The following is a 27,676-nucleotide window of genomic DNA, read 5'->3' as shown; positions in this document are numbered from 1 at the left end:
CCCAACTTAAAATCCTGGATGAAACCCTGATTGTGATATACATGTACATTGTCATGTGATCAACAATGGGAATTTAGTCAGCTGGTTTCATTCCACATCTGCTGCATGGTTACGGTGCCTGCAATATTGAGACTGTGTTTTATTGCATGGTGGGATGCTGTTTGAACGATCTAAGTGTGATAATTATTTAAATTCATGGTGAATGCATGGGAGTCGGTATGTACATATGAGTGTCTGATTAACAGTGTGAGTCTGATACGACAGTACGTTCCCATTCTCGTGTATCTATTTCAGTACTACATGTACAGTACGTAGCTTTTGCGTGCACATGTGTATAGCCTAGGGCGTTGTGTTTACATTGACTCCACTGTTATCATTCCTCAGATGACCAAAAGGCAAAAGCACTAGCTTGTAACCCAATAGCCTCCTTCACAAGGCCTCAAAAAGGAGGCCTGCTACTGACTGCTTGCGCATTATTATGCAAAATTATTGGATAATTTTCCCGTAATGTTTCCATTAAACTGATTTTTACCCGAATTATATCCTGAATAACACATACAGACAACCAAGAATACTCTTCATAAAGTCAGACACAGAGCTATATAGCTAGCTAGCTAGCTAGAGACAGAGCTGTATTGGTTACAGCAGCAATTTCTTTCTGATAGAGTCGACTTTCACCAAGGTTATATAATTAGTGTCCTTCTGTTGGGTTACTAGCCTCGATCCCACGCCGCTCTTCCTCGAAGAGAGGCCTAGGATCGAGGCTAGTAACCCAACAGAAGGTCAAGGTTGGAGAGGACATATCAAGTACTATACTATACTGTGGCTTAATTGCAAACAACGGAGCTGCTTTAAATCAAGAGGTACAGTCAGTTCAGTGTGCTAGTGCCCAGTACCTACAGATGAACAGTGTATTGTGGTAACAATGACGATTTCAGGCCGTTGTATTAAACTGTGATTGCATGCTTATAAACATGCAGATTGTGTACCGTATAGCGGGTAATTTTCGTGGGGTAAATATTCGTTATTTTCGTGGGCAAGCTGACCTCCACGAAATTTTAATGTAGGCGTGGCTTGCCTGAACGTATGAATGCAGTGCAGGTAACGAGACTAAACGAAATGTTTACTCACAAAAACCACCGTTTTTTGAGTTGAACGAATTTGTTACCCCACAAAAATTACCCGCTATCTGGCATAGCAAGTGCACAAAGCTACACACGTACGCACACATCATAAGTATTGTTCTCTTAGATGACCAGACTCTCGTGGCTTTGTGTTTCGGAAAGACCCACTAAAGAAACACAAGTTTCCACCAGCTCACTTTGGCAATGTGGGTGTGGCTATCATATGTGCACTGACCCTGGCTACATGTGCGTATCACAGAAGAGGCTATGCTTCTACTATTCTCCATACCTCTTTGGGTAAGTGCCCCCTGTTGACATAATGCCAGCATAGTCTCACAGAAACCCCCAACAACACATGGGAGTGCCCATGCTGCAATGCAGGCTATTTTATACGCACTACATGTATGTAACCAGTCTATACACCTTGCTGTCTGCCTTGTTGAAAGTACATGTACTGTACATATGTGTGGCCCTTAGAACCTGCACTAATCTGCATGTACCTAGCAAGCATGTAGAACTTACTGCTTAATTGGCAGGCTAATTGCCTACCCAGAAGGTCTACAAGAATAATGATCGATACATATATTATTCATGACACTTGCCATTTTACCACAGAATGCTGCATTGATTAAATGCACGCTCATTACTTTTTGTATAACCATTTTCAAAGTAAAAGGTTATCTCTAGTAAGAACATGCCAATACAGACTTGTACATGTCGGTAGGTACTCGCATTTAGAATCTGTAGACAAAAAAGCTCACATGAAACTTTTGCCAGTTATAACATACATGTCATGTTATTTATTGAAGTTTATTTGATTGCAGCATCTAAGTACCAGTGGCTTGATAGAGGCACACCCTGGATTAGAGCTCTTGCAGACAGACTGACATACCCCAGAATCTAGGACCAGCTGCATACTGTCGTATCTTCCCCATGCATGACCCTAACTACATTGATTTCCCTGTACGACCAATGTCAACATAAGACTGCCGACCCAACTTTGAACGATCAAACCTCTCTAGGTAAGTGCCTTTTCGTGAACATTGATCCAAGCAGTGAATGCTATCACCTATTATAATCGTGGTGTTAGAAAAGTTGAAATTTATGCGTGATACCAACTAAGGCGTGATATACGAGTGCCTATCATATCGCATACATTTATATCGCACAATAAATAATTGGCCTTTATTTCGAGGCCTGTACAATCTCCATTGAAATTGTGTCTTTTAATCGAGGAAAAATGATTAATTGCATAACGTTTTTGATTGGTCAAAATTATATGCTCGCATATTATATTCTAGCACTACAGTACATCCTAAACTCAGTTTTAATTACTGTAAGATACTTGTTGTGAACTGTGGCGTGTATAACTCTATAGCTACAGCTACTGCCCAAAGGACACAACTGTACATGTGTAGTTATGATCTTTGCCAGTTTTTTGCATATCATCACAGCCCTCAAGTTAGAGAAAATACGATTACCAGTAGTAAATAATTATATGGAGTGGTATGCTTGCTCCTAAGTACCATACTCTACCGAGATTACGCCCACCCCCACTTTTGAGTGAAAGTTCCCACATAGGCTAATTTGCTTCGATAATACTTTACACATTATCATTGTTGTATATATTGATGTAATTTCAAGAGCTGGCAGGCCTCAGACTCGACACAGACAGAATAATACTTAGTTTCTTAATGAGTGGGTTTCATTCTGCTGTTTTCGAAATTAAGCCCATCCCATGCACCTGTAGCTGCTTTGTATAATATTATAGCATGCAATTAGGGTGGGTGTAGTCTCGGTAGAGTACGGTATATACTACCTTGGTTTCAGCGGGCAACCATCCTTGTTCCTAAGTAAATACTTATACAAGTAATCCTAAGTAAATACTTATACACGGGGACAGAATATTCTGTCCCCGTGCATGCTATAATAATAGTGATGTTTACCCACTGACTGATACAGAACATTGTGTAAGGCGGTCAAACAGTATATTTATTGTGCTCGGCAGACTTTTGTATTTATTCCCACTGAATAAACTCTGCTCATTCTATATAATTATATATAGGTATACCTGTACTGCCATACCATAGATAGTAGGTTGCAACCTCAATTATAGCCGCTACCATAGATGCAGCTTAAAGTGCTGAGCTTGCAATAGCACTAAATGGCAGTTTATAATCATGCATAGACAACAATAAACAATCGTCTATAAGCATAACTATATACATGAATTATCAATGTTCTTCCAGTCAGTCCAACTTCTTACCACATCGACACTGCGGTGACAAAATCAGAGCATGAATACAAAATGCAATGCAATAATATAGACATTGATCTTTAATATTGCCAAGTCTCAAATATAAACTCAGCTGAGAAGCTTGCCCGCAAAGATGTTTAGTGTATGTAAATCAACAAATCAGCCAATAACTCAAAAGTATGCCTTCCTCACTTCCAATGTACAGTTGAAGCAATAACATACCATCATGTGCATGTGTTACTACACATGTACTGTGATCATTCATTTGCAATTCATAAGACAGTAGTGTTGTTTTTAATAAAAAGAGAGAAGCTAAGTAGTGTAAATATTCAAATTGTGTGTTCTACAAAGAATGAACATGTCTTCTAGCTATTTATTTTATATCCAGCCATGCCTGAAGACAAATTTTAGGGCTATTTACCTAGTATCAACCAGTGAAATCACACCTCAAGGAGTCTAAATGTATATTGGTTGACATATGGACTGTCCAGAGGGCCTTACGTTGCTAACATAAGCTCACGTGATCCCGTTTTCAACTACTATCTATGGCCATACTAGTTAATTTCCTGTTTCACGAACCATCACTTGTAAGTGGGTGGGTGCAACAAAAGCAAATACAGGCTGAAAAACACATAGTATTGTCAGATGAAGCTATAATTTAAGTAATAGCTCTTCTCTTGATTTATTACCCAAGGGCCGAGGGCGGTCAGAGTAGTACCTTGGTTTGTTTGTTTGTGATATGTGAGTCTACTCACCTAGATGCTATATAGCACTACGTTTACAGCATGGATAGCCTCCACACAACGATGTTAAAGCTTCGTTGTCGTATAAAAGCGAGCAAAAGGTAACTCTACATGCGGCCTTTATTCGAAGTAGATCTACATAATTATTTGCAGCTGAAGTGGTCCTTTACCGCTGTCTCTATTAAAAGTAGGTTTTTGCTTCTTTACTCCTCTAGATCTATTTCAACAGCCGAGGGTTAACACTTCAATGCTCTAGTTATAAAAGAAGTTGCTAATGATATTCATATTATTGTGTTGTCTTGTTAGTTCCGCATGGTCTAAAAATAGACACATGATATCCAAACAGTTACAGTATCAGGAAATGCTATTTTTATAGTTGTCTATCCATGCAACCGTTAACCTGGTCCTATAAAAGTGAGTTCCCATGCATCTATCTATGGTTAAATATAAACATTGTCATATAGATCATGCATGCAGAAGTGCATCTATACTAATTATAACTAAGTACGTATACGTTTGTCTAATTTGTACATAGATGTATAGTGCAGCTACAATTTATAGATAGAAAAAAAGTGCATTGTCTGCTTCATCATGGATTCTGAAGAGCTGGCAACTCTTACAGCAGAATATGTGAACAAGCAAAGCTGTCGACGCCCACTTGATTATACAATGACTGTGAGGTTTTCACTTTCTGGAACTGTCAACGAGCTTATGGAGCATTTAAGTGCTAGCTACAATGGCCTACAAAGTAGCACTGGAAAAGAGCTTTACTTGTTGACCAAACATAAGGAAGTGAGGCTGGACAGAAACAAGTACTCCACACTGTCAGATATTGGAGTTCAAAACAACGCTCACATTGAACTAAGGGGATATCGGCCGATTAGTAAAAAGCACTATGTCTACCCTCTTGTGGTTATAGACCCAGCAGGAAAAGAAATAACCTTGCAGGTTACAAACAGAACTGATTTAATGACTCTCAAACATAAGCTTCAAAACAAAACTGGCATTCGTGCATCTGAAATTTCACTTTATTTTAAAGGTAAACCTTTACCCAAGAGCCATGCACTAACTGTTGAGTTGTATGGTGGAAGATCATCAAGAAAGCAGCTTAAAATGAAACTTGTTGGTAGGCATCTGAGGGATTCCTCTTTGACTGTTACAGGTGAGAAAAGACAAAACAATAACAGTCTACTGTGAGTTTTATCAAATCTGCGTATACGTAGTAAGACTCCTCAATGACATGTGCTCCTGCATATGGTTTCATACATCCCATAAGTGAAATGTATACGTGTACATGTATATACTTAATGTGTTACTCCTCCGTACTAGCTCTGCATGCACGGTATGCATGAGCATATACACTGAATGAATACACCTATACGTGTATTATGGGCTGACCAAAGAAGTAATTCATGACTCACACATCTGTACAGGTGCCAGACTGGCTGAGAAAGATGGTGCCTATAGAGTGCCAAGTGAACATCTTCAATGCACACTGTCAGCAGGTCAGACCAATGTATACTAGAGACACAATAATATTGTATAACTGATATAATGAAAGCACCGCAGGTGCTGATGCCTCGGTGGAGATGCCAAAGCTATATATACATAACTAATACTAAAGAGCTTTTTTATACACATGAACACATGATGAACATTTTTGCATTAGCTGCATGCAATTGCAAACTCAAAGAGTGGGTAATGATCGACCATGATTGTTGTTAAAAACGATCAATGCCAAAAGTTGAAGTCTAAAATTAATGGCTGCATCAGCAGAGCCCTGCAGCTCTCTTCTCACGCTTGCAGCTACCAATAGCTATAGCGTTCTAGTGCAGAGCTAAGTATTAAGTAGAGTAGCAACACTCGGTAAACAAGTTTGGCTATACGTGCTCTTCTGAAAAGTCTGCAATGGCATTCCAAGTAAGCAAAACAAGGCATAACTCGAGAACGAAACATTATTTTGCAAATCCACAAAGAAAACATGACTACAAGCCTATAGAAACTCTTACATGTACTTGCACTTCATTGATCTTGAGCAGCTGTAGCAGTCTACACACACACAATCACACTACTGTATACCTCGCTTGCACATGCGCACCGTACCGAGGCATAATTATTATTGTCATGATTTTTTTGCCTTAATTCTTAACTTTGTACATATTATATATAGATCAAAACAATATTCCTGTGGATTTACCATCGTCTCAGTCTACCGATTTTTCTCGAGACCTTGTAGTGTCTACAATTGGATTTCTTGATTTGAGCAGGCAAAAATTTAACTTGTTCAGGTTGGCGTTACGACTAGGAATTCCACAAGGTGACTTGCAAGCAATTGAAGCAAATTTCCGTAACGACTTAGAAGGCTGCAAATTACGAATGTTTTTGAAATGGAAAGAAAGAAATGGTGATGATGCCACCTGGAAAAAGCTGATTGATGCTGTATTGGAAGAGGGTAACAAAGAATTTGTAAGCATCATAAAAAACATAGGTGAGTGCCATCGATCAGTTATATGAATATGTATAATTATAGCTAGATACGCATATTTGTACATGCATGCATGGAGCCCCTCTATGTAACGAATGTAAAATTGACAATGTATATAACCATTTTGATATTCTTGTTTTATATGTAGCATGTGTTCAAAAGAACTCCGAGTCAGATACGAAATTGTGTGATTAAGGTGACGGTGCTAACAAATAAATGTATATGAATAAAATTAGCATAGATGACATGGGCTATATGTATAATGAATTTACCTGACACTTTTAATTGTAAGAATATTATTAGATAATTAGCATCTTGTCTTTTTAATGCAGACTCAGCAACGAATAGTCGACACTCCGGAAATTACTCATCAAGTCCTTAAATGTTGCTGTTCATTTTTATTCATTGTCAACATAATTATAACGACTAGAAAAACATTTGCAATGTGAAAAATTGCTAGGATTGGCCAGGGGAACCACAAAAAAGCGTGGGAACAAGAAATCAGACGAGAGCATAACTCCAATCCGTTACAACGTCAATCACATGTACTGGTAGTTTTCCCAGCCAATATGCCACGCAATTTTTACTGGTGGAGTGATGACCAATCCCTATATATATTTATTATACATCCATTTTGGAATGTGGGGCACATAATCATGATGATTTGTGATGAATTAATGTTCCTAATACATGCAGTGTTGAGCACAGGTATACACACAGTCCATCCATGCGTAGTAACATGCACGGACCGTACTGGTGACTTGCATGGATTGATGTGGTGGATGGAAGCTGATAGATGGATCTGGAACACAGTCTATTACTTAATATACTATGTATTGTACATGTTCATGACGTTGTAACGGATTGGAGTTATGCTCTCGTCTGATTTCTTGTTCCCACGCTTTTTTGTGGTTCCCCTGGCCAATCCTAGCAATTTTTCACATTGCAAATATTTTTCTAGTCGGATTCCCTTTCTTTTTCAGTACAGTTTACGTATCATGACATGCATAAGTGGAACGTCAAGAGGCAGTACAGAAGTTTAAGAAGAGAAGACAGGACTATAATCAAATATCTTCTAGAATATCTCTGGACTAATAATTATAGTATAAATGAGTAATATTGCTTGATATGTTGAATTTGTGAATCAGTATTAAATGACAGCCATTTTAAGAGCATGATATCTAGCCAGTGCATATAGCATGCCTGTCAGAGAAAGGGAGCTAGAGCTGAACAGTGTGAAGAAAAGCAACACCTCAGGCTCTGGAAAAGCACTGCTGATTTTAGGCGCACGGTTTATTAGCCACGCCTATCAATTGCCACAACGCAATTGCTGAGTCATTAAAGATGGCGGAATTGTCTAGGTATATAAGAGAAATAGAGACTGAGAGGTCATCTGCCTTGTGGAAGCAATCGCAAATCTGAAGAAGCGCTTTGTAATCCAGGTTGTAGTCGTTTGGAAACCCTGTGCAGAATGTCCTGGAGATGGCTGTACTTGGAGCAAATGCTGGGCAAGAAACTTACTTACTTACTTACTTAGTCAGTCAGACAAAGAGTGGTGAAACTTCGAAATAGTGCAATTTTTAAAATGAAAATATTTCATTCATTAAAATGTTCATGGATTATGAAATGAGAGATACAAAAAGAGAAAAGGCTAAATAAACTATCTGTCTAGCCAGTTCCTTGATGTGGCCTTTCCCTGCAGAGATAGAACAGTTTGAACATGAGTCAAAATAATTGAAATATTGCTAAATACGGGCAAACCCACTGCCAATCCTATGTAAAACCTACTGGTTTTACTAATAATTATTATACAACTCATTTTGACAACTATAATTATAGTCATGTTGTCTAAAATTATTATTATTATTATTATTTTAGAACAATGTACAACTAATGAATTAAGGCCTTATTTTTAGGCATAGATAGAGTAGAGAGGGATTGGAAACGGAAGTACCCTCAAAGTACCAGGGCTATAAACATGAATAATTCATGAGAATTGTTTTGCTCTCTGTAAAAAGTCCACGAGCAGTTCTGCTGCTAAACATCAACTTTCATCTCATACTCGAGGCCATTTGGGACACAGGACACTATATTTAGCTACACAGCCTTAGCTATATCATATGACAGTACACCTATAGACACTCTTGGTATAATTAATATTACTGATTTAGATGTTTACACTTTGTTAACTTCTCTTAATCCAACTAAAGCTCAAGGTATTGATGGAATTGGACCAAAAATACTTCGATCCTGCGCACCTGCTCTGTATGTAGTTATTCACCACCTCTTCACTATGTCACTATGGTATTGCAAAATTCCATTTGAATGGAAAGTCCACTGCATCGTGCCTATTTATAAATCAGGTGACAAAAGCTCAGTCACAAATTACAGACCCATCTCACTGCTTTGCTGAATCTCAAAAGTTCTGGAGCGCTTAATGTATGACAAGATTTTTCCATTTGTGGGGAGCATGATCTCAACAGCTCAATTTGGATTTTTAAAGAATCACTCCTGTCTCCAACAACTGGTTACATTTCTAGATAGTGTTATCAATTCCCTCACCTGCAATGAGCAAATAGACACTGTTTATCTGGACTTCCGAAAAGCATTCGATAAAGTTCCCCATACCGAACTATTACACAAACTGAAAAGAATTGGAATTTCAGGAAGCCTCCTAAAATGGTTTAAAACATACTTATCTAATCGTCAGCAATTAGTATCCATCAACGGCTCCCAGTCTTCAGTTGTACCTGTTTCATCAGGTGTTCCTCAAGGTAGCATACTTGGCCCTCTTCTGTTTTTAGTTTATATCAATGACCTTCCTCAGTGTGTACCCAACGGTAAAGTATATCTGTTTGCTGATGACACAAAATGCTCTCATTCAATCTCATCTACTTCCGACTGTGATCAATTACAAGCCAATTTAACAAGCCTCTCAGATTGGAGTTGTAGTAATGTGCATAGTGTTTACTTTTAGTTGTGTTAATTAACTCATTTCCTGTGGTTAACTTTACTTCCTGTATAGTACTTTTCTGTTATTGTGGTTTCTGTTCATTAGTAGGTTCTTTCTGTATAGTTGTTCTTTGTTCCCTTTGTGCCTAGCTATAGGGGCCCACTCCAGGCGGCTCTTTGTGTATGGGAGCCTCTGCTCCACTGCCTTTTGTCTTGTACATACTTATACCTTTGTTCTTGTGCATTTTATCAGTTGTTGAATACGATTTCACTAAACTCAAATGTCTGCATGAACCTGCGACATAACAATTGGTGACAAGGATTACAACGGCAACCAAACCAAGTACTACCCCATGGCTCATCTCTCAATCGGCACTATTGGCTCCTTCCAACCCAGCACGGAGGATTGGAAAGCGTATACAGAGCGATTTGAACTACATTGATGATGCAGACATACGTCGTGCAACACTTCTCACTGTGTGCGGACCGTCAACGTATGGACTCGTCTGTGATCTCCTTGCTCCCGCTGCTCCTACCGAAAAAACATTCGAAGAACTTGTTGCTCTGGTTCAGGAACACCAGCAGCCTACACCCTCACCCATCGTCGAGAGGTACACTTTCTTTACAAGAGTGCAACACTCAGGAGAGACGATCAATGACTATGTGGCCCAGCTCCGCAAGATTGCTAAACACTGCCAGTTTGGCGAAACCCTCAACGACATGCTCCGAGACCGTATTGTTTGTGGATGTCGAGACAAGAAGCTCCAGTACAAGCTTTTGGCTGACCCTGCACTCACCTTTGACAGCGCTCTGGCTGTTGCAAAGGCATCGGAACTAGCCGATCGTGGCACCAGAAATTTCTCTGGACAGGACGCGTCTGTAAACCGTCTATTGGACAACCGTCAACGCAAGCCACCACCCCCTCGGGAGAAACCTCCCTCAATTGGCCCAACACAACCGTGTTTTCGTTGTGGTGCAGCTCATCCGGCAACTACGTGCAAGTTTCGCACAAGCACTTGTCACTACTGCAAGAAGCAAGGGCATATCTCAAAGGTCTGCAGAAAGAGAACAAGAGACTCAAAAGCAGACAAAACTGCATCTAGATCTACTAACCAGCTGACTGGTTCTGATGATGAGGAGGAGGACACAGATGAGTACCGCTTGTTCTACTCCTCCGCTGGCCGCACTCAGCCAATCACTGTACCTGTTACTCTCAATGGACTGGATACTACCATGGAAATTGACACAGGTGCAGCCCTCTCTGTGATGAATGAACACACATACCGATTGCTGTGGCCTAAACGGAAACCCCCTCTCAAACCCACTTCAATCCGACTCAAGACCTACACTGGTGAGCACATTGTGGTAAAGGGCATAATTCGTGTGCATGTTCTGTACCAAGCACAGCAGGCTGAATTGGATCTCCTTGTTGTTGCTGGCAAAGGACCCTCCTTGCTTGGACGAGACTGGCTGGAGAACCTAAGACTGGATTGGCACAGCATTAAATACTCAACGATTGTGGCCGACGATCTCCAGGAGATCTTGGACAAGCATTCCACAGTGTTCGGGAAGGACCTCGGGCACATCAAGGATGCTCCTGCCACTATTCATATTGATCCAGCGCACAAACCTCGATTTTGCAAGGCCCGTCCTGTTCCCTACTCTCGCCGCTCGAAAGTGGAGAAAGAAATCTCACGTCTCGAAGAACAAGGCGTTATTGAACCGGAGTTCTCCGATTGGGCAGCTCCTGTCGTACCGGTGGTCAAGAAGGATGGCTCTATCCGACTGTGCGGTGACTACAAGGTTACTGTCAACACTGTGGCTAAACCTGACACTTACCCTCTACCTCGTATTGAGGACATCTTTGCCTCTCTGGCAAATGGTAAATCATTTACTAAGTTAGACCTTGCACACGCCTACCAACAGATCTCACTGACGGAGGAATCCAAGGTCCTGATGACTGTCAACACTCACAAGGGTCTCTTTCGGTACAACCGTCTACCGTTTGGGGTCTCAGCTGCTCCATCGAACCATGGAGAGCCTCATGTGCAGGGTCTACCTCACGTAGTGGTGTATATTGACGACATCCTCGTGACAGGATCCACTGAAGAAGAGCACCTCCGCACTCTAGAAGAAGTCCTAGACAGACTTGAGAAGGCCGGAGCTCGCCTGAAACGTGAGAAATGCAGAAATGCAGATTCATGCTTCCCATGGTGGAGTACCTAGGTCACCGGATCTCTGCTGACGGTCTCCAGCCCACGGACACAAAAATCAAGGCATTGAAACAAGCACCCATTCCCCGGAATGTTACTCAGCTGAAGGCATTTCTAGGCCTCCTGAATTATTATGGCAAGTTTGTGCCTAATCTCTCTACTCTGCTCGCCCCCCTTCACACGTTACTATACGGAAGGCTACTGCCTGGATTTGGGGCCCTGATCAGCAGAAGGCGTTCGACCAGGCCAAGCAAACGTTGACGTCAGACAGAGTCTTAGCACACTATGACCCATCTCTACCTCTCATCTTGGCATGTGATGCCTCGCCGTATGGAGTTGGAGCTGTGCTCTCTCATCGTTTCCCGGACGGCACCGAGAAACCTGTGGCCTTCATATCCCGCTCACTTGGTCCGGCTGAAAAGAAATACTCCCAGCTGGACAAAGAGGGGTTAGCTATTATTTTTGGTGTTAAACGTCTCCACCAATATCTGGTTGGCAGACAGTTTACCATATTGTCTGACCACAAGCCCCTGCAGCACCTGTTCAAAGAGAACGCAGGTGTTCCTGTCCTGGCCTCAGCTCGACTTCAACGATGGGCACTCATCCTAGGCGCGTACAGCTACACGATCGAGTACAAGCCAGGACCAGACCACCAATGCTGATGTCTTCAGTCGTCTCCCCCTCCCAGAATATGCTACCGAAGTACCGACCCCTAGAGAGAATATCCTGGCTATCAGCATGCTGGAATCCCTACCAGTCACGGCAAAAGAAATCACATTCTGGACAGAGAAGGATCCGGTCCTCTCTCGAGTTCGCCGTATGCTTGCTTCTGGCTGGAGAGACAACACCGACGCAGAACTCAAACCCTACCAGCAACGACACACTCAACTTAGCCTCCACGATGGTTGTGTCATGTGGGGAAGTCGCGTGGTTATCCCACCTCCAGGAAGGGAGAGAATTCTCAAGGAACTTCATGAAGGACACCCGGGCATCTCGAAAATGAAGAGTCTCGCCCGATGTTTTGTATGGTGGCCCGGAATGGACAAAGCACTCGAAGAGAAAGTCAAGCTGTGTGACGCCTGCCAGCGAACCAGGAAACTCCCTCCAGTGGCACCGATTCAACCCTGGGAATGGCCAGAACGCCCCTGGGCTAGGCTGCACATCGACTACGCTGGCCCTCTTCTCGGACACATGTTCTTGGTCGTAGTAGACGCCCACTCGAAGTGGATGGAGGTGAAAGCTGTACGGCACGCTACCACGGCTACTACCCTCACTGAACTCAGGTCAATCTTCGCGACTCACAGCATACCTGAATTGCTCGTGTCAGACAACGGATCAGTATTCACCAGTGCTGAATTCAAGGACTTTGTAAAAACACAAGGAATTCGACACACTACCTCAGCACCATACCACCCCTCAACAAATGGATTGGCAGAACGAGCCGTCCAAACCTTCAAGGCTTACATGAAGAAAGCCCCTGATGCCCCACTCAGAGACAACCTATCTCAGTTTCTGTTTCAGTACAGAATGACGCCGCACTCCACAACAGGCATCTCCCCATCTGAGCTACTACTGAATCGCCGACCTCGCTCTAAGCTTGACCTAGCTATTCCGAACCTGACTCAGAAAGTTCGCGCAAAACAGCTGAAGCAAAAGATTGGTCATGATCAGCATGCTGTGGCTCGGAAGTTCGATGTTGGAGACAATGTCTATGTTTGTGATCTGCCCTCCAAGAAGGACTGGGTTCCCGGCACAATTGAAAGTACAGCTGGCCCTCTGTCTTTCAACGTTACCCTGATGACTGGTCAGACGTTTCGTCGACACGCAGATCATCTTCGCCCCCGCTCTACAGTCGAACAACAACCCCTGACTGATTGGACCGATATACCGGAACTAGATCATGATACCGAAACACCCGACTTGAACTCTGAACAATCACCACCACCACCAACTGGCTCGACACTAGCAACTCCAAGTGTTCGTCAGTCAGCTCGAGCGACAACCGCTCCAGACTACCTTGTGGACCATTACTAGTTTGTAGTGAGTTATTATATGTTGCTGTAACGCTTCCATCTAGTAGGGGAGGAAGTGTAGTAATGTGCATAGTGTTTACCTTTAGTTGTGTTAATTAACTCATTTCCTGTGGTTAACTTTACTTCCTGTATTGTACTTTCCTGTTATTGTGGTTTCTGTTCGTTAGTAGGTTCTTTCTGTATAGTTGTTCTTTGTTCCCTTTGTGCCTAGCTATAGGGGCCCGCTCCAGGCGGCTCTTTGTGTATGGGAGCCTCTGCTCCACTGCCTTTTGTCTTGTACATACTTATACCTTTGTTCTTGTGCAAATGTCTGCATGAACCTGCGACATAACAGGAGTACTAAATGGAGTTTATATTTCAATGCCTCCAAGTGTATTTTGATGCAGTTCCATCGTGCTAATCACTCCGTTTTAGACTTTAACTACAAGTTAGGCGACCAGACTATTTCATCTAAAACTACCCTTAAAGACCTAGGACTAATTCTTCACAACAACCTTAACTGGACAAATCACTATGAGCACATCTGCTCAGCGGCATATCGTATCTTGGGTTTGCTAAAGCGTACATTTTCATCAACCTCAACAGTTTCAGTGAAAAAGAAATTATTTATTTCCCTCGTTCGATCACAATTATCGTATTGTTCTCAGATATGGCGACCTGCTCTGATCAAAGACATCCGCAAACTAGAAACAGTACAGAGAAGGACAACCAAGTTTATTATTGGAAACTCAATGGACTACAGAAATCGCCTGATAAAGCTTGAAATAATGTATTATCTTGAAATGGCAGACATCATGTTTCTAGTTAATTCGCTAAAAAAACCCTCTGTGCGATTCAACATTTGTAGTTATATAAATTTTCAAGATAATGCCAATACCCGTTCGTCCAGCAAGTTAACTTTAAAGCATGTCCTCTCTTCCTCACACCTACAAAGTCACTTCTATTTTAACCGCTTACCAAAACTATGGAACAAGCTACCTCCTATTGACTTAACTCTATCATCAAAATGTATAAAACACGTCATATTTAAATTTATCTGGTCTCATTTCATAAAAAACTTCACATCTGACAATCCTTGCACCTACCATTTTTCTTGCCCTTGTAATAAATGTTCAGCCATGCCATCATCATTGAGGCCCACTTAATCACTGTTAATTGTGTATGTCTATAATTATTATTATTGTATTTTATTGCTTACGGCTAACTGACAAGTTCAGTTTAGCCTTCAACTCACCCTTTTGTTAAATCATAACCCATAATTGCACTTCATTATAATGTGTTGAGAAACCATAATTATTATTATTATTATAAGTTCTATAGGAACACAAGCATGAAAAGCGCTCTGTGTACTTCTATAGCTACTTCACGACAATCGAGATTATATTTTCTTCGTTTCCAATTGATACCTACTATCTGGGGGTATGTGATTCAGTAATGAGGGTAGCTCTGAGATGTATCAGAGATTGAAGAGAAGGGGATATGAAACTAGATCACGTGAGCTTATGTGCTCAATGTAAAACAGAGTAAAAAGTTTAGGCACTCCGCGTTGCTATAAAAATGGCGGTTTCATTTGTAAATAAAACAAAACAGGCCCATGGGAAGCTGGATGACTCACTTGAAGAATTATGATCATATAATTGACTAGCCACAGATTGTTTTAAAATATATTTGGTGGCAATAAAATCCAGAACACCAGATTCCCTGGTTTATTGGCTATACTAGCCTTTGTGGGACTGTAGCAGAAAGCAAGTTGGTTTTCATAAGATGGCTCAGTGATGAGTTTTAATGTTAGCTATGTATTCTATGTACTGGTGCCTGTCTCAAAGGCTAGATCGCTCTGATGCTGAAAGTATAATCGATTTTTAGTGTACAATTTTGCAAAATTTTGCTCCAGGACAAGTACAAGAGGTCAAAAAAGTTGAAGTGATCGAACAAGCTGTCTCTTGGCTTTTAGCTGAGGAGCTGTTGCACTACCCGAAGGTCCACTCTTGCATTTAATAGCAACTTTGTTCTATATGTAGCAGCAAGTCCAGAGATACAGTCCCACAAAGTATTTTACATGATTTTACATAGAACTTGCAGTAAAGACAATGTGCCACGCTCATTTTGGGCAACACGGATTGTATGTACACGTCATCAAGTTTCATATCCCTTTCTCTTCAATCTCTGGATGTATGCATTGGACACAACAAGTTTCCCGGGCTTTTGCGGGAGTTATGAAGAGATACACGGATGGTCCCAGAGCCACTACGTAGACTTTATTTTAAGACATCACGTGAATCACTTCCGTTTCCTATACTCTATCTATGGTTTAGGTTAGTGTCAGCGATTGTTAGCTGATGGTTGAAACTGTTTGCGGACTTGCATGCGGATGACCTTGCTCCTCGAATGCACATAATGCATGATCTCAAAAGGGAGAAGGAGATACGGCGTCTCAGCCAACACATCGTGGGGCCATAGGGTTGTTTTGTTTCCACTTTTCAGATGATTGGGGCAAGTTGTTTATAAAAAGTGGTTGCCATTGGGGCCAGTCCTTCAGTCAGCGAAAACACATGCAAGGGGTAAGGGGGGTAGAATGAGGAGTGTTCTATCTCACGGACTCTTCGTTCATATTGTTTTTCTTTTCTTTTTCGTGGCTCCTGTATAATTATGTGGCGGACATAGAGCGTTTTTGGTTAGAAGGGGCCAGAGGATTGAATACCCTCACATCTAGGTACGTTCTTTCAAAGGTACTTCCCCAGAAGCCATCCACATGCATGCAACAATGTCAATTAAGACGGGCACCATCCTGGTTCATTACAGGGCTGCTTCCAGGATTTTGGATCAGGGGGAGCAAATTGGGCAAATGAAAAATGTAGGGGGGGCGAAGTCATCAGAATTGTAGCAGTACAAATGCCTATTAATGAATCTGCCAGATCCTAGGGGGGGTCAAAACTGTGCCCGGGGGGCGAAATACCCCCCTCGCCCCCCCCCTCAATGCATGTAGCCCTACATTAATGAATGAGTCAGTAACTAGTAATTTTCTTTATTCAAATCAAAATGCAACAATAATAGACAAGCCAGCTTAGGTCAGTTAGAGCTAGTGGCAAGCAAAAGTGACTCCTGCAGAGTATTCCAGCTGAGCTTTGCGGTTACCGCCCACTTGGGAGTAATGCTTAGCCACACCCTAAAGCTAAATACCAGTGGAACAAAACCTGATTGGAGTGGTGCCCAACCCCACGCAGTTGGTTGGACTCCGCCCAACTAGGCATAGCAGTACATCATAATTATTCCAGTAGTTGCTGTACAGGTTATAAAATCTACTTTACACAGTTCTTCAAACAGTTTCAATTGTGATCAAATTCCAACCGAACGAGTATGAAGTAACGGAAGGGAGTGATGCACAAGTGTGTCTGGTTATCACGAATGGCACTGTCTTGTCTGGGATCACTATTGACGTGTATCTGGACCCTTTCACTGGTACGTTGTAGGATTTGCTGTGCAGTGTGTTTTATACGTTATAATATTGTATACTTTTGATTAGATACTTGTCGAGAGGTGGATTTCCCTGAGGGTGCTACTGTTGGTGACCACCAATGCACTACTTTCCCCAACACCTCTCTGCAAGTTGGTCAGTACAGAGTGAGAGCACAAGTTTTAACTCCACCCGAAGATTCACCAATCGTAAATACGACTGATTCTGCAACACTCATCATTCACAAACGTTAGTAATAAGTATAGTATAGTATAACCATTGTGCTTTATGGCGTTTGCTCTTACATGTCACAGGAGAATTGGAAAAAGGTCTTATTGCTGCTGCTGTTATTTTTGGTATCGTTGTCTTTGGTGTTGTTGCTGTTGTTGTTGTTGGTGGTTGTGGTGCAGCTAGGCACATTGTGAGGCAGAGGGTACGTAAAGAAGATGCTGTTAACCTCCCTGAGCACATGGAGATTAATAATGTATCTGTTCAACATGAGAGGAAAGTACCTTTGGGTGAAACTGAGAGTAAACCCTGTCCAGTGCAAGAAAGAGTTAGAGGTATACATGTACATCATATTTACCAACTAACTGTCATGGAAATTTTTACTGTAGTTACATAATACTCTATAGCGCGAAATTTTCGAGGGGCTTAATTTTTGCAGATTTCGTGGGTTAGCAATCCTACACGAAAATTAAGTCCACAAAAATTGTTAGAATTACCTGCTATAACGTGCAAAGATAAAGATTTAAAGGTGTGGCTTCTAGTAAGCAGTCATTCCGTGAACATTGTGCAACGAAATGCTTTTAGAGGCCATTCCACGAAATGTAATTGCATCGAAAATTTCGCGCTATACGGTAATGTATAATGTATTACCTAACCTTTTGTTCAAGCTATAATTATACCTTTTTTTAAACAAAAAATATTATTATTATAGTGTGCGTGCACCTGTATCTTCCTATTATTAAATGTAACAACCAACTTTTTAGTGCTATGTTTCGTATAGGAGATCGAGCTCCTGGTTCAGCAACTCACAGGGGAAGCCAAAACAGTGATCAATCTGGTGTGCAACCCGAATTCCCTCCCAGCTTTTCTAATCAAATGGTACGCCAACAATTTCAGTACAAATTTGCGGGAAATTTTCGTGAGTGCAATTTGTCCTCAGCTAAAATTAATGTTTGCGTTTCATTGCCAGCTAAGCTTAGCATGTGCAATACTTGTGCATGCATGGGAGTTTATCCCAGTTTTAATTTTTGCGTTACCGAAAAACGCAAAATTTTGCATCTCATGAAAATGTTTAGCCATAATTATACGGTTATGTGATTGTGTTTATGTATTATTAATACAATTGACCGTCAATTTATATTTGTTTTTTGCCTTTTTAATTATTATTTTATATCGTATTATTATTTTATATCGTTGCAGGGAAACCAACCAGAGGAAAATGGCATTTCCAATGCTAACCTCCACCATGTATGTGTGGAGCTACCTAGTACTGTACTGGATATGCCTGACCATTCCCATGGAACTCAGCCTGAAGATGGTTCTTCCACGAGTGGACGACTTGTATACACACTGCCGATGCAAAATAAGGTGTATTAATATTTGCTGACGCTGCAATTATGCATAATTACACGATGGTGTTTTAAAAGTCGTGTCGACTCATGCATGTGTGAGACTGACTTATCATTCCAAAGCTGACTATATGCAGCTCTCTTATAATTATATCATGTTTTATAAGTGTGTGACTGCAAAGACTATTCACCTACAAATACGTATAATTATTGTTCAGTCGATCTACTGCTCACTAATATATTGTGTCCTTTTGCAGCCTCTTGTTGAGTGTGATACGGGAGTAGTTGTTTATGCAGGTGCCTCCCAAGCATCTTCACTGGTAAGTTTGTATTATTACACTACAGTAAACTCTCGTTAATCCGGTCACCATTAGGATAGTGTACATTGTAGTTTGGCCGGAATAGCGAGGTGGCCATAATTATTTCAGTAATAGCTGACCCTATAAAAAAATAATTATGCCTCAAATCTAATTTTGCGGTTCTTTCTCGAGGATTATGAATTATTTTAACTGCTAATACAACTCTTATCCGATGGGCATAGAACCAATTTTATTTGCCAAACCACACCCAAAACATCATATCCGGCCAATAAACATAGTAGTTTGGGGCAAGCGTACGTACGTACATGGTCGTATTTCGTGCAGTCACCAGTATATTAAAGTGACCGTACTTCAGAGTCTAGAGAGTAGAATCCACAAACGTGTGAGTAGTTGTACCAAGGGCGTATACAGAGAAGATTGGTTGTACTTAAACGTATCTTAAGATTGAAATTGTGCTGATACCATTGTGTACGTGAATGAATAATCTACACTAACCAAAAGAGCACTAAAAACTAGCAATTTTGAGTTCTGCGGAGCTAGGATGTTAAGATATAATTATGTAAACAACATAATTATGTAGAACCTTACATAGCCTAACTATGCGACAAAGTCCCAGACCTTAGCCAGAAACCGTTGATCTTTTCTCTCCCGATTACCCACTATTTACTAATCACCACAACCCACCACCTTACGGAAACATGTTTGGATATGTTGTAGCTTATTCATTCACCTAGGTAGCAGCACAAAATGTTCCTATCATACATTACATTAATTTGTGGTATTCTACTCTCTAGACTGTACCGTATTACTAAAATATTTTGCGAGTGAAAAAACCTTTGCAAATTAGGAGCCAAAGCAGCAGAAAATTTGACCCTTTGCGATCTATACTATTGCGTTCTGGCAAGGATCGTGTGTATATATTTACTAGGATTTTATTGTTGCGAATTGATCAACCCTCGCAAATGTTTGATGCTCGCAAAACATTATTCGGCAGTAACTGTTATTAATTTACATATTTTTCTTCCATATGAATGCAGGGTTCCTCAGATGAAGCCATGCAGCTAACTGCTTAGCTACCAATACATTATTGTACGCTGTATATACCCATAATAGTAGAGTGATAGGCACAGAGCTTTTCATTATGCTGAGTATTAATTCATGATGTAGATCAATTAAGAGGTTCAACTCAACTTACGTAGTTGTATATCTGAATCTCTGATTGCTCAGAAATGGTGCTGATAATACCATTAATGAATAAGAATATCGGTTGTGTACAAAGTATGCCATAATTATATAGCAGGCATATTTTGAGGGTTTAAACTTCCGCAGAATAGCGGCTTTCTTGCAGCATGTATGCATGCGATATAAATGTTCGCGGTACAGTTGTATATATACATGCTTAATCAGCAAAAAGCCGCATTTATACGTACCCTGGAAATATATATACCCGCTGTTACAGTACAGTAGTATCCATAATTATCATGACGATATTAATTATACCGCATGCAGTATTACAAAAATCTAAATTATTAGTTCTAAGAATTAACGTTCTAGAAATTTGAAATTTCGTACTTTACGGCATTCATTATACATTTACAACTCAGCATATGAGTTTAATTCGCAGAAATATTATCTGCAGAAGGTCTTTTTACAGCTATATTTGCAGAATTTTTGATTTTTAGATGATGCTCTACAGTACAAAAAAAACGGAAATTTCCACCATACGATTGTTTAATTTACCAGCACTTGAAGGCTGTAATCTGATCGTAACATAGTATGCATGGTTTCAAATGCGTAAGTTTAAAATTGAGTATATATACTCATGCTCGAAATATATGACACTTTTTGTGAAAATAATTATGCGACAGACTATTTTCTGACCACTAACCGGCGTTGACAACAATGCAACAATTTTATGTCACGTCCTAAATGGAGGTCACAATCAAATGTAGCCACCTGCATGGCTTCGATTCCAAGGTCACTTGACACAACAATTTAAGCGGTCTGGAATATTAATCCCTCTAAACATGCGACGCAAGCTTCAAACTATAATTTTTCGACCCCTGCTTTTATAATTGCTTAAAAAAGTGTCACTTAAAATTGAATAAAGACGGTATGTGATATTGCTCAGTTTTCGTTTGCGATCAGGTGAAAACTTGCAATTCACAATAGAGAACCTGATATAATTATGAGTGATCTATTGATACCTTTAAAAATGCAAATAAGTCTTATTAGGAGTCTACACAGTAATTAAAACTATAAGTTTGGGATGTAGTAGGGACTGCTGGTTCTGAATCATCAATGAGGGGCGAGTGTCCACCTGAAGGTTCAGCAGCTGCAATGAAGAGATAAAATAATTAAATTTCTTACTACTGTACAGCAGGTGATTTTGTAGCCAGCAATTTTCTTATAATTATCTCTAAAAAGTACATAAATAGACGTTAAACCATTCCAGGCTGCTAAAAACTAATTTAAGCGGCCTGTATTGAGGATTGTAGAATAACCTCCAATTAGATACAACACCAGGACTTCAACATCATTTTTCATCCCCTCCCTCCCAAAAAAACGACCTTTGGCTTCGTAATTATTTAAAAAAATATATAATTATGGTGCAAAATTTCGTATTTTTCGAGGGCAGACAGTTAGTACAAAAATTAAAACTGGGATAAACTCCCACCCACTGGTATTTCACATGAAAAGATAAGGTGGGTACGGTTTCCTGGTATTATTAGAACCCACGAAAATTTCTACTGAGGGCTCTGGAGCAAAATATAGCACCTGCGAAAATTTCCCACTTTACGGTACCTCATAACACTTTTGAGCGAAAAAAACATGGCGAGAAGCATTAGAACAGCACAGCTTGCACCACTCGAAATTTTAGCGTTAACTGCTCTGCCCTCGAAAATGTTTCACAAATTAGAACCGGGGTAAACTCCCACGCACCGATATTTCACATGCAAAGTTACATCCAGGCATTGAAACGCGAATATTAGAACCCAAGAACATTACTTTTCTGGCCAAATAGCGAACATTTCCCGCTATATATACAGTATATGAAAAGGCACTTACCTAGAGAGGTCCCGATGGTGTTCAAATTAAGTTGGGTCGGTTGATATTGGTAGATCAATGTAGTCAGGGGGGATGAGGAAGACACCACAGTATGCAGCTAGTCCTAGATTATGAAACATCTGGGGGTATGCCAGTCTGTCTGCAAGAGCTCTGATCCAGGGTGTGCCTCTATCAAGCCACCGGTACTTATAAGCTGCAATCAGCGAATAAATAACATGACATGTACGTTATAACTGGCTGTAAGCTGCAATCAAATACCGTATAGCGTGTATATTTCAAGGGTATAAATGTTTGCGGTCTTTGCTGATCAAGCACCCCGAACATTATACCCACAAATTTAATATCGCATGCATGCATGCTGCAAAAAGGCTGCTATTCCGCAAAAATTAAAATCCGCGAAAGTTTATACCCTCGAAATATACCCACTATACGGTAAATTTATTACAGAGGTGAGATTTTTGTCTACGGATTTCCAAATACAAGTTCTTATTTTTATTACTGACAATTTACCGTAGAATATTTTGCAAGGATCAAACATATGCAAATTTTGATCGCTTCGCAAAAAACTGTACTGCCAGAACGCAAAAATTAGACAGCAAAGTGTCAAATTTTCTGCTGATTTGGCTCATTCGCAGTGGTTTTTTACCAGCAAAATATTCAAACAGTCATGGCAAATTGTTACAAGTACAATCAATGTTGCAATTGCTTTCTGTGGTAAATTGGCCTGTATACCCTTTAATTCATAGAATGTTCTCAGAAACAAAGCAGCAAGCCCTACAATTCTACACGTGCTACACGCTTGCTAAGTAGATTAGTGCAGCTTCTAAAGGCCACACATAGTTTCTGGCAGCAAGATAAATTATATACACCTGTAGTAGAATGCAAAAATAGCTCTGCATTGCAATATGGGAAATTCAAGCTTGTCGATACTTCCCTTCATTTGTTGTGTTGTTTGTATACCAAGCAAAAGTAGTGGCTTGTCCTACTACATTGGATTGTACCATAAAAATGAATAAAAGTGGCACTAGGGATTGTTAATGTACGAAGCACACATAACATAGTTTAGTGTTCCTGTGGGACAATAATAAGTATTATGCTAAACATTAAGCACTCACCCAGAGAGGGATGGAGAGTAGTAGAAGTATAGCCTCTTCCGTGACGCACACATGTAACCAGGGTCAGTGCACATATGATAGCCACACCCACAGTCCCAAAGTGAGCTGGTGGGAGCTTTGCTTCTTTAGCGGGCCCTTCCCAGAGACAGAGCCACGAGTCTCGTCATCTAAAAATGTCAAGAGAACACTACTTCTAAAGGGTATATGCGTACGTGTGAGGCTTTGTGCACTCGCTATACACAATTTGTTTATAAGCAATCACAGTTAAATACAATAGCGTGAAATCGTCATTATTACGACAATACACTGTTTATCTAGGTATATAGGTGCTAGGTATACTACTTGTAGCACACTAAACTGAATCATACCTGTACCTCCGCAACTCCGTTGTTTGTGAGCCACAGTACTTGATATGTTCTCTCCAACCTTAACCTTCTGTTGGGCTACAAGTGCTTCTGCCTCTTGGTCATCTGAGGAACGATAAAAGTGGAGTCAATGTAAACACTCCTCGAGATAATGCCCTAGGCTATACACACGTGCACGCAAAAGCTACGTACATGTAGTACTGAAATAGATACATAGAATGGGAACTGTCGTATCAGACTCACACTGTTATCAGACACTCATATGTACACAAGTGCAAAAACATTTTGTGAAAAAATGGGGAAGAGTAGGGTTGGAAGAGCATGCGCACTGAAGTAACAAAAAGTTCGAAAACAAGATTGTGGGTCAGTATAGTCTTTGCATGCTCCAACTAGTGAGGGGCTCAATCTTTGCGATAATTCAAGCTGTTGACTGACTTCATAGTACGCCGGTAAGATTATTCTTAGTGGTGTGTTCTTTTTTTAATCTCGAATCTCTTACATTAATACAGTGTGCTGTACACATTACAATTCATCTTGAAGATATCTCGCAACTGTACATGCACCAGTCACAGATTACATACAGTTGCTGCATTTTCTTACCAGGAAATTGATGCTTTATCATTAGTTCATTCTTGTGACAACATCTAGACCTCTATAATCGGCGGCTATTGCACGAAGCACAAGACAATTTTGCACAAAACTAACTACATGGATCTACAGATAGAGTAAGTAACCTATCTTCGCCAGACACCTATAATCGGCGGCTATTGCACGAAGCACAAGACAATTTTGCACAAAACTAACTACATGGATCTACAGATGGGTAAGAAAGTAACAGCTCCCCAAAATTTGGAAAGAATAACTTGCTTGCGGACGGAATGATGGTCATGAAAAGTGAGCTGCCGAATGTATCGATAATCGTCTCCATCTTTGCACGCTTACCAAGCACTGAAACTACCAACACTAAACAATGCTTCTTGGCACCACTCTAACTAGTGAGCACTACTTGCAGGCAAAACAGCGTTAGCTGCAGATCGAGCCCCACCCAGCTAGGCATGACAAAAATTTTGCAGAAAATAATGCTGATTCAGCAATAATTGTGGCAAATTAAACTGGGATTAGTCTCGATTTCAGGCCGCCCTGAAGATATGTGCACAATAATATTGCTGAATCAGCACTATTTTTTGCAAAATTTTTGTCATGCCTAGCTGGGTGGGGCTCGATCTGCAGCTAACGCTGCTTTGCCATGCCTGCAAGTAGTGCTCACTAGTTAGAGTTGTGCCAAGAAGCATTGTTTAGTGCTGGGTAGTTTCAGTGCTTGGTAAGCGTGCAAAGACGGAGATAAATGTCTCACTGACGACAATTGATCAATTCGGCAGCTCACTTCTCATGACCACCATTCCGTCCGCAAGCAAGCTATTCTTTCTAAATTTTGGGGAGCTGTTACTTTCTTACCCATCTGTAGATCCATGTAGTTAGTTTTGTGCAAAATTGTCTTGTGCTTTGTGCAATAGCCGCCGATTATAGGTGTCTGGCGAAGATGGGTTACTTACTCTAATTGGTAACCTGTCTCTACAGGCTTGCCATCAGCATTATACTAGGTCAGTGCTATATTTATTCAGAACTTATTTTGTCTTTAAATCATGTTGAATTAAATTGGGTGTAGAAATAGATATTGTTGTGATGACCTAAACCGCAGCGTAGCGCGGATGTTACTCGAGATACCACGTTATAATCATGTTCCAGAGAATTCTAGAATGTTCGAGATGGCTCTTCTGACAGTATAAAACTATAGCCCAGGATAGGAGAATGACATTAAAGTGCACAGCCAAAAATCCACGGGCCTGTTTCAGGCCCGTGGGGAAAATCAGTTGAATACAGGCCGGTATACGGGCCTGTATACGGGCCTGTATGCGGATGTAATCGCCCACGGCCTGCTTACATCCCGGAACCACAGGCCCGTTACAGCACGTACATCCTGTCCTGAATTAGCCTCCTTCGCAGCCTCTCCTTTTTCTGTTCTTTGTCACAGAAGAGAAATATTGGAGGAACAAAGAAAGAAAGAAGGAAGTAACTAAGAAAAAGGAGAGCCTGCCTTGCTAAGTCGCGTGATCCCCTACTGACGTACGACAAATTTTAACGAGCGTGGGCGAGAGAAAACCTCAATAACTGTCCTCCCACACAGTACTTGGAGCGCATTTACCAGGAACATAATCTGTTATGAACAGTACAGTACAGTGCAGTAGAGTTAGCCTCGAGACCAGCCGTTCGTTATCTGAAAGAACGCCTGGTCAAGTTCCAATGTAGCACTCGTTCTATGGTCCAGGAATTTCTTGGACCGATAATTGCCCGCAACAAGGTGTGAAAACCATAATTATTTACCTGTGAATATCATTATGACGTTACAGCAACGGCTAGCTTGGACCATTCAACGTACTTGCTGCCTGTACTGTGAGACACTATGAGTGTAGCTATAGCTCATCAGAAAATGGACCATTACACTTGCTGCCTGTGTAAATCAACGCTTCCTAGTGATAAGAGGACAAGGAGAAAACTGCATGGAGAAAGTTGCAAGGAAGTAAAAGAGCAATTACAAGGCATCTCAGTTGTTCCATTGGCCAACTTTGAAGAGACAAGTGACCCAACTGCATACTTATGCCGCAAATGTGAGCAACAGGTCATATCCTTTGGTAATTGGACTGCAAAAGCAACTGCACTGAAGAAATGTATTGAAACTCTTCTTTCTCAGCTACATTGCACTCGAAAAAGATCCATTTCCGCAGATGCTCAGTCAAGTACGCCAAAACAACCACGTTTATCACTAGGCCCTATTAGGCCTAGCAGTTCATATATTCCTCCTGCAGAGAGTCAGAAATCACCAGATGTCAAGGTATTGCTGATGCATGGAACTTTATCATATCATGCGTATATATATACCGTATAGCGCGAAATTTTCGAGGGGCTTAATTTTCGTGGATTTCGTGGGTTAGCAATCCTACACGAAAATTAAGTCCACGAAAATCGTTCTTTACCTGCTATAACGTGCAAGATTTAAAGGCGTGGCTTCCGGTAAGCAGTCATTCCGCGAACATTGTGCAACGAAATGGCTTTTAGAGGCCAATCCACGAAATATAAGTGCCTCGAAAATTTCGCGCTATACGGTATATAGTTGCGTATAGTATTGATTATTGTTCGTTCTCGTGGTATATAGGTTAGAATCAATTACAAATCCGGACCAAAAGAACTCAAGATATGCACTCCTGCGAGGAAAACAGGCATCAAACGTTTTGCACGGAAAAGTTATAAGTCACTGGCATCAACTATGGTCAATTCTAAGGATACTTTGAAACCAATTGTCTCGGAAGTGTGTCTTAAAATTAAAAAAGAGATGAAAAGCCTTAGCTCTGACCAATACGACTCCATTTTAAGGGACAGGATTGAAGCAGTAAAGTGTTTCAGCTGGGAAACAGTGATTTTGGATATGGAAAAAATGATTCCTACTCTACTTTCTTTATTGAGACAAGTAGTTCCACAACCAGCTAAGCATAAACCATTGATTTGTTTCTTAGCATCCCTACTAATAAAGTCGCGACACAAGCGCATGGGGCTGGTACAGCGTGCAACTTCAATCATGTTGTATGGAAATGGATCTAACAAACAGGTAATAATACAAACATATATTCCTATATAACTTCTATATATCTATCCTACTTCAGATCTACATGAACCTTCAGCCTCTCAACATATGTTTGTCTTATCAAGGGACACTCAATCTTGTGGAAGCAATCAGTGAGGGGTATGATGTGGCTGTTGAATATTGGGGAGATGAATTAAAAGAGAAGTTAACGTCACTTGAGCAAGTAAGTATGCGACATTGTGTGATGCATGTATATACGTATCATAAGAAGGTTGGCCGCAAATTATAACAATTATTGATTATACAGTTATATATATGCAAGTGCATGTATA

At 40.7% G+C, this 27,676-nt stretch overlaps 3 protein-coding genes and 1 long non-coding RNA gene across 6 annotated transcripts; 3 read left to right on the top strand and 1 right to left on the bottom strand.

Annotated features, from left to right (window-relative positions):
• Window positions 1-767: 767 nt before the first annotated feature.
• On the top strand, window positions 768-9,047 carry LOC135346688 (uncharacterized). 2 transcript variants are annotated; one of them, XM_064544389.1, is made up of 8 exons: window positions 768-863; window positions 1,252-1,421; window positions 1,949-2,146; window positions 4,747-5,286; window positions 5,558-5,629; window positions 6,295-6,612; window positions 6,758-6,805; window positions 6,942-9,047. In XM_064544389.1, the coding sequence occupies exons 3-7, from the start codon at window positions 2,062-2,064 to the stop codon at window positions 6,802-6,804; spliced, it is 1,062 nt and encodes a 353-aa protein (XP_064400459.1). In that variant the 5' UTR covers window positions 768-863; window positions 1,252-1,421; window positions 1,949-2,061; the 3' UTR covers window position 6,805; window positions 6,942-9,047. The 2 variants fall into 2 exon arrangements, with proteins under 2 accessions (XP_064400459.1, XP_064400469.1); XM_064544399.1 differs by having other exon boundaries at window positions 4,686-5,286; window positions 6,942-9,046.
• Window positions 9,048-9,603: 556 nt separating this feature from the next.
• On the top strand, window positions 9,604-11,787 carry LOC135346342 (uncharacterized protein K02A2.6-like). The gene has a single exon (XM_064543937.1). The coding sequence runs from the start codon at window positions 10,282-10,284 to the stop codon at window positions 11,785-11,787; it is 1,506 nt and encodes a 501-aa protein (XP_064400007.1). The 5' UTR covers window positions 9,604-10,281.
• Window positions 11,788-11,816: 29 nt separating this feature from the next.
• LOC135346503 (uncharacterized protein K02A2.6-like) lies at window positions 11,817-15,079 on the top strand. The gene has a single exon (XM_064544136.1). The coding sequence runs from the start codon at window positions 12,513-12,515 to the stop codon at window positions 13,806-13,808; it is 1,296 nt and encodes a 431-aa protein (XP_064400206.1). The 5' UTR covers window positions 11,817-12,512; the 3' UTR covers window positions 13,809-15,079.
• Window positions 15,080-21,237: 6,158 nt separating this feature from the next.
• On the bottom strand, window positions 21,238-24,715 carry LOC135330747 (uncharacterized). Of its 2 annotated transcripts, XR_010392859.1 has the most exons (6): window positions 24,459-24,715; window positions 24,308-24,359; window positions 23,711-23,812; window positions 23,343-23,509; window positions 22,228-22,420; window positions 21,238-21,493 (listed from the first exon to the last, which is right to left on the bottom strand). It is a non-coding gene; the product is annotated as an uncharacterized LOC135330747 (long non-coding RNA). The 2 variants fall into 2 exon arrangements; XR_010392858.1 differs by having other exon boundaries at window positions 21,239-21,493; window positions 24,308-24,715.
• Between the last annotated feature and the right edge of the window lie 2,961 nt (window positions 24,716-27,676).

The sequence above is a fragment of the Halichondria panicea genome, chromosome 1 (assembly GCF_963675165.1).
Source record: "Halichondria panicea chromosome 1, odHalPani1.1, whole genome shotgun sequence".
Taxonomy (NCBI): Eukaryota; Metazoa; Porifera; class Demospongiae; order Suberitida; family Halichondriidae; genus Halichondria; species Halichondria panicea.
The sequence above is the reverse complement of the archived record's forward strand: the minus strand, read 5'-3'. Positions and strand labels throughout refer to the sequence as shown.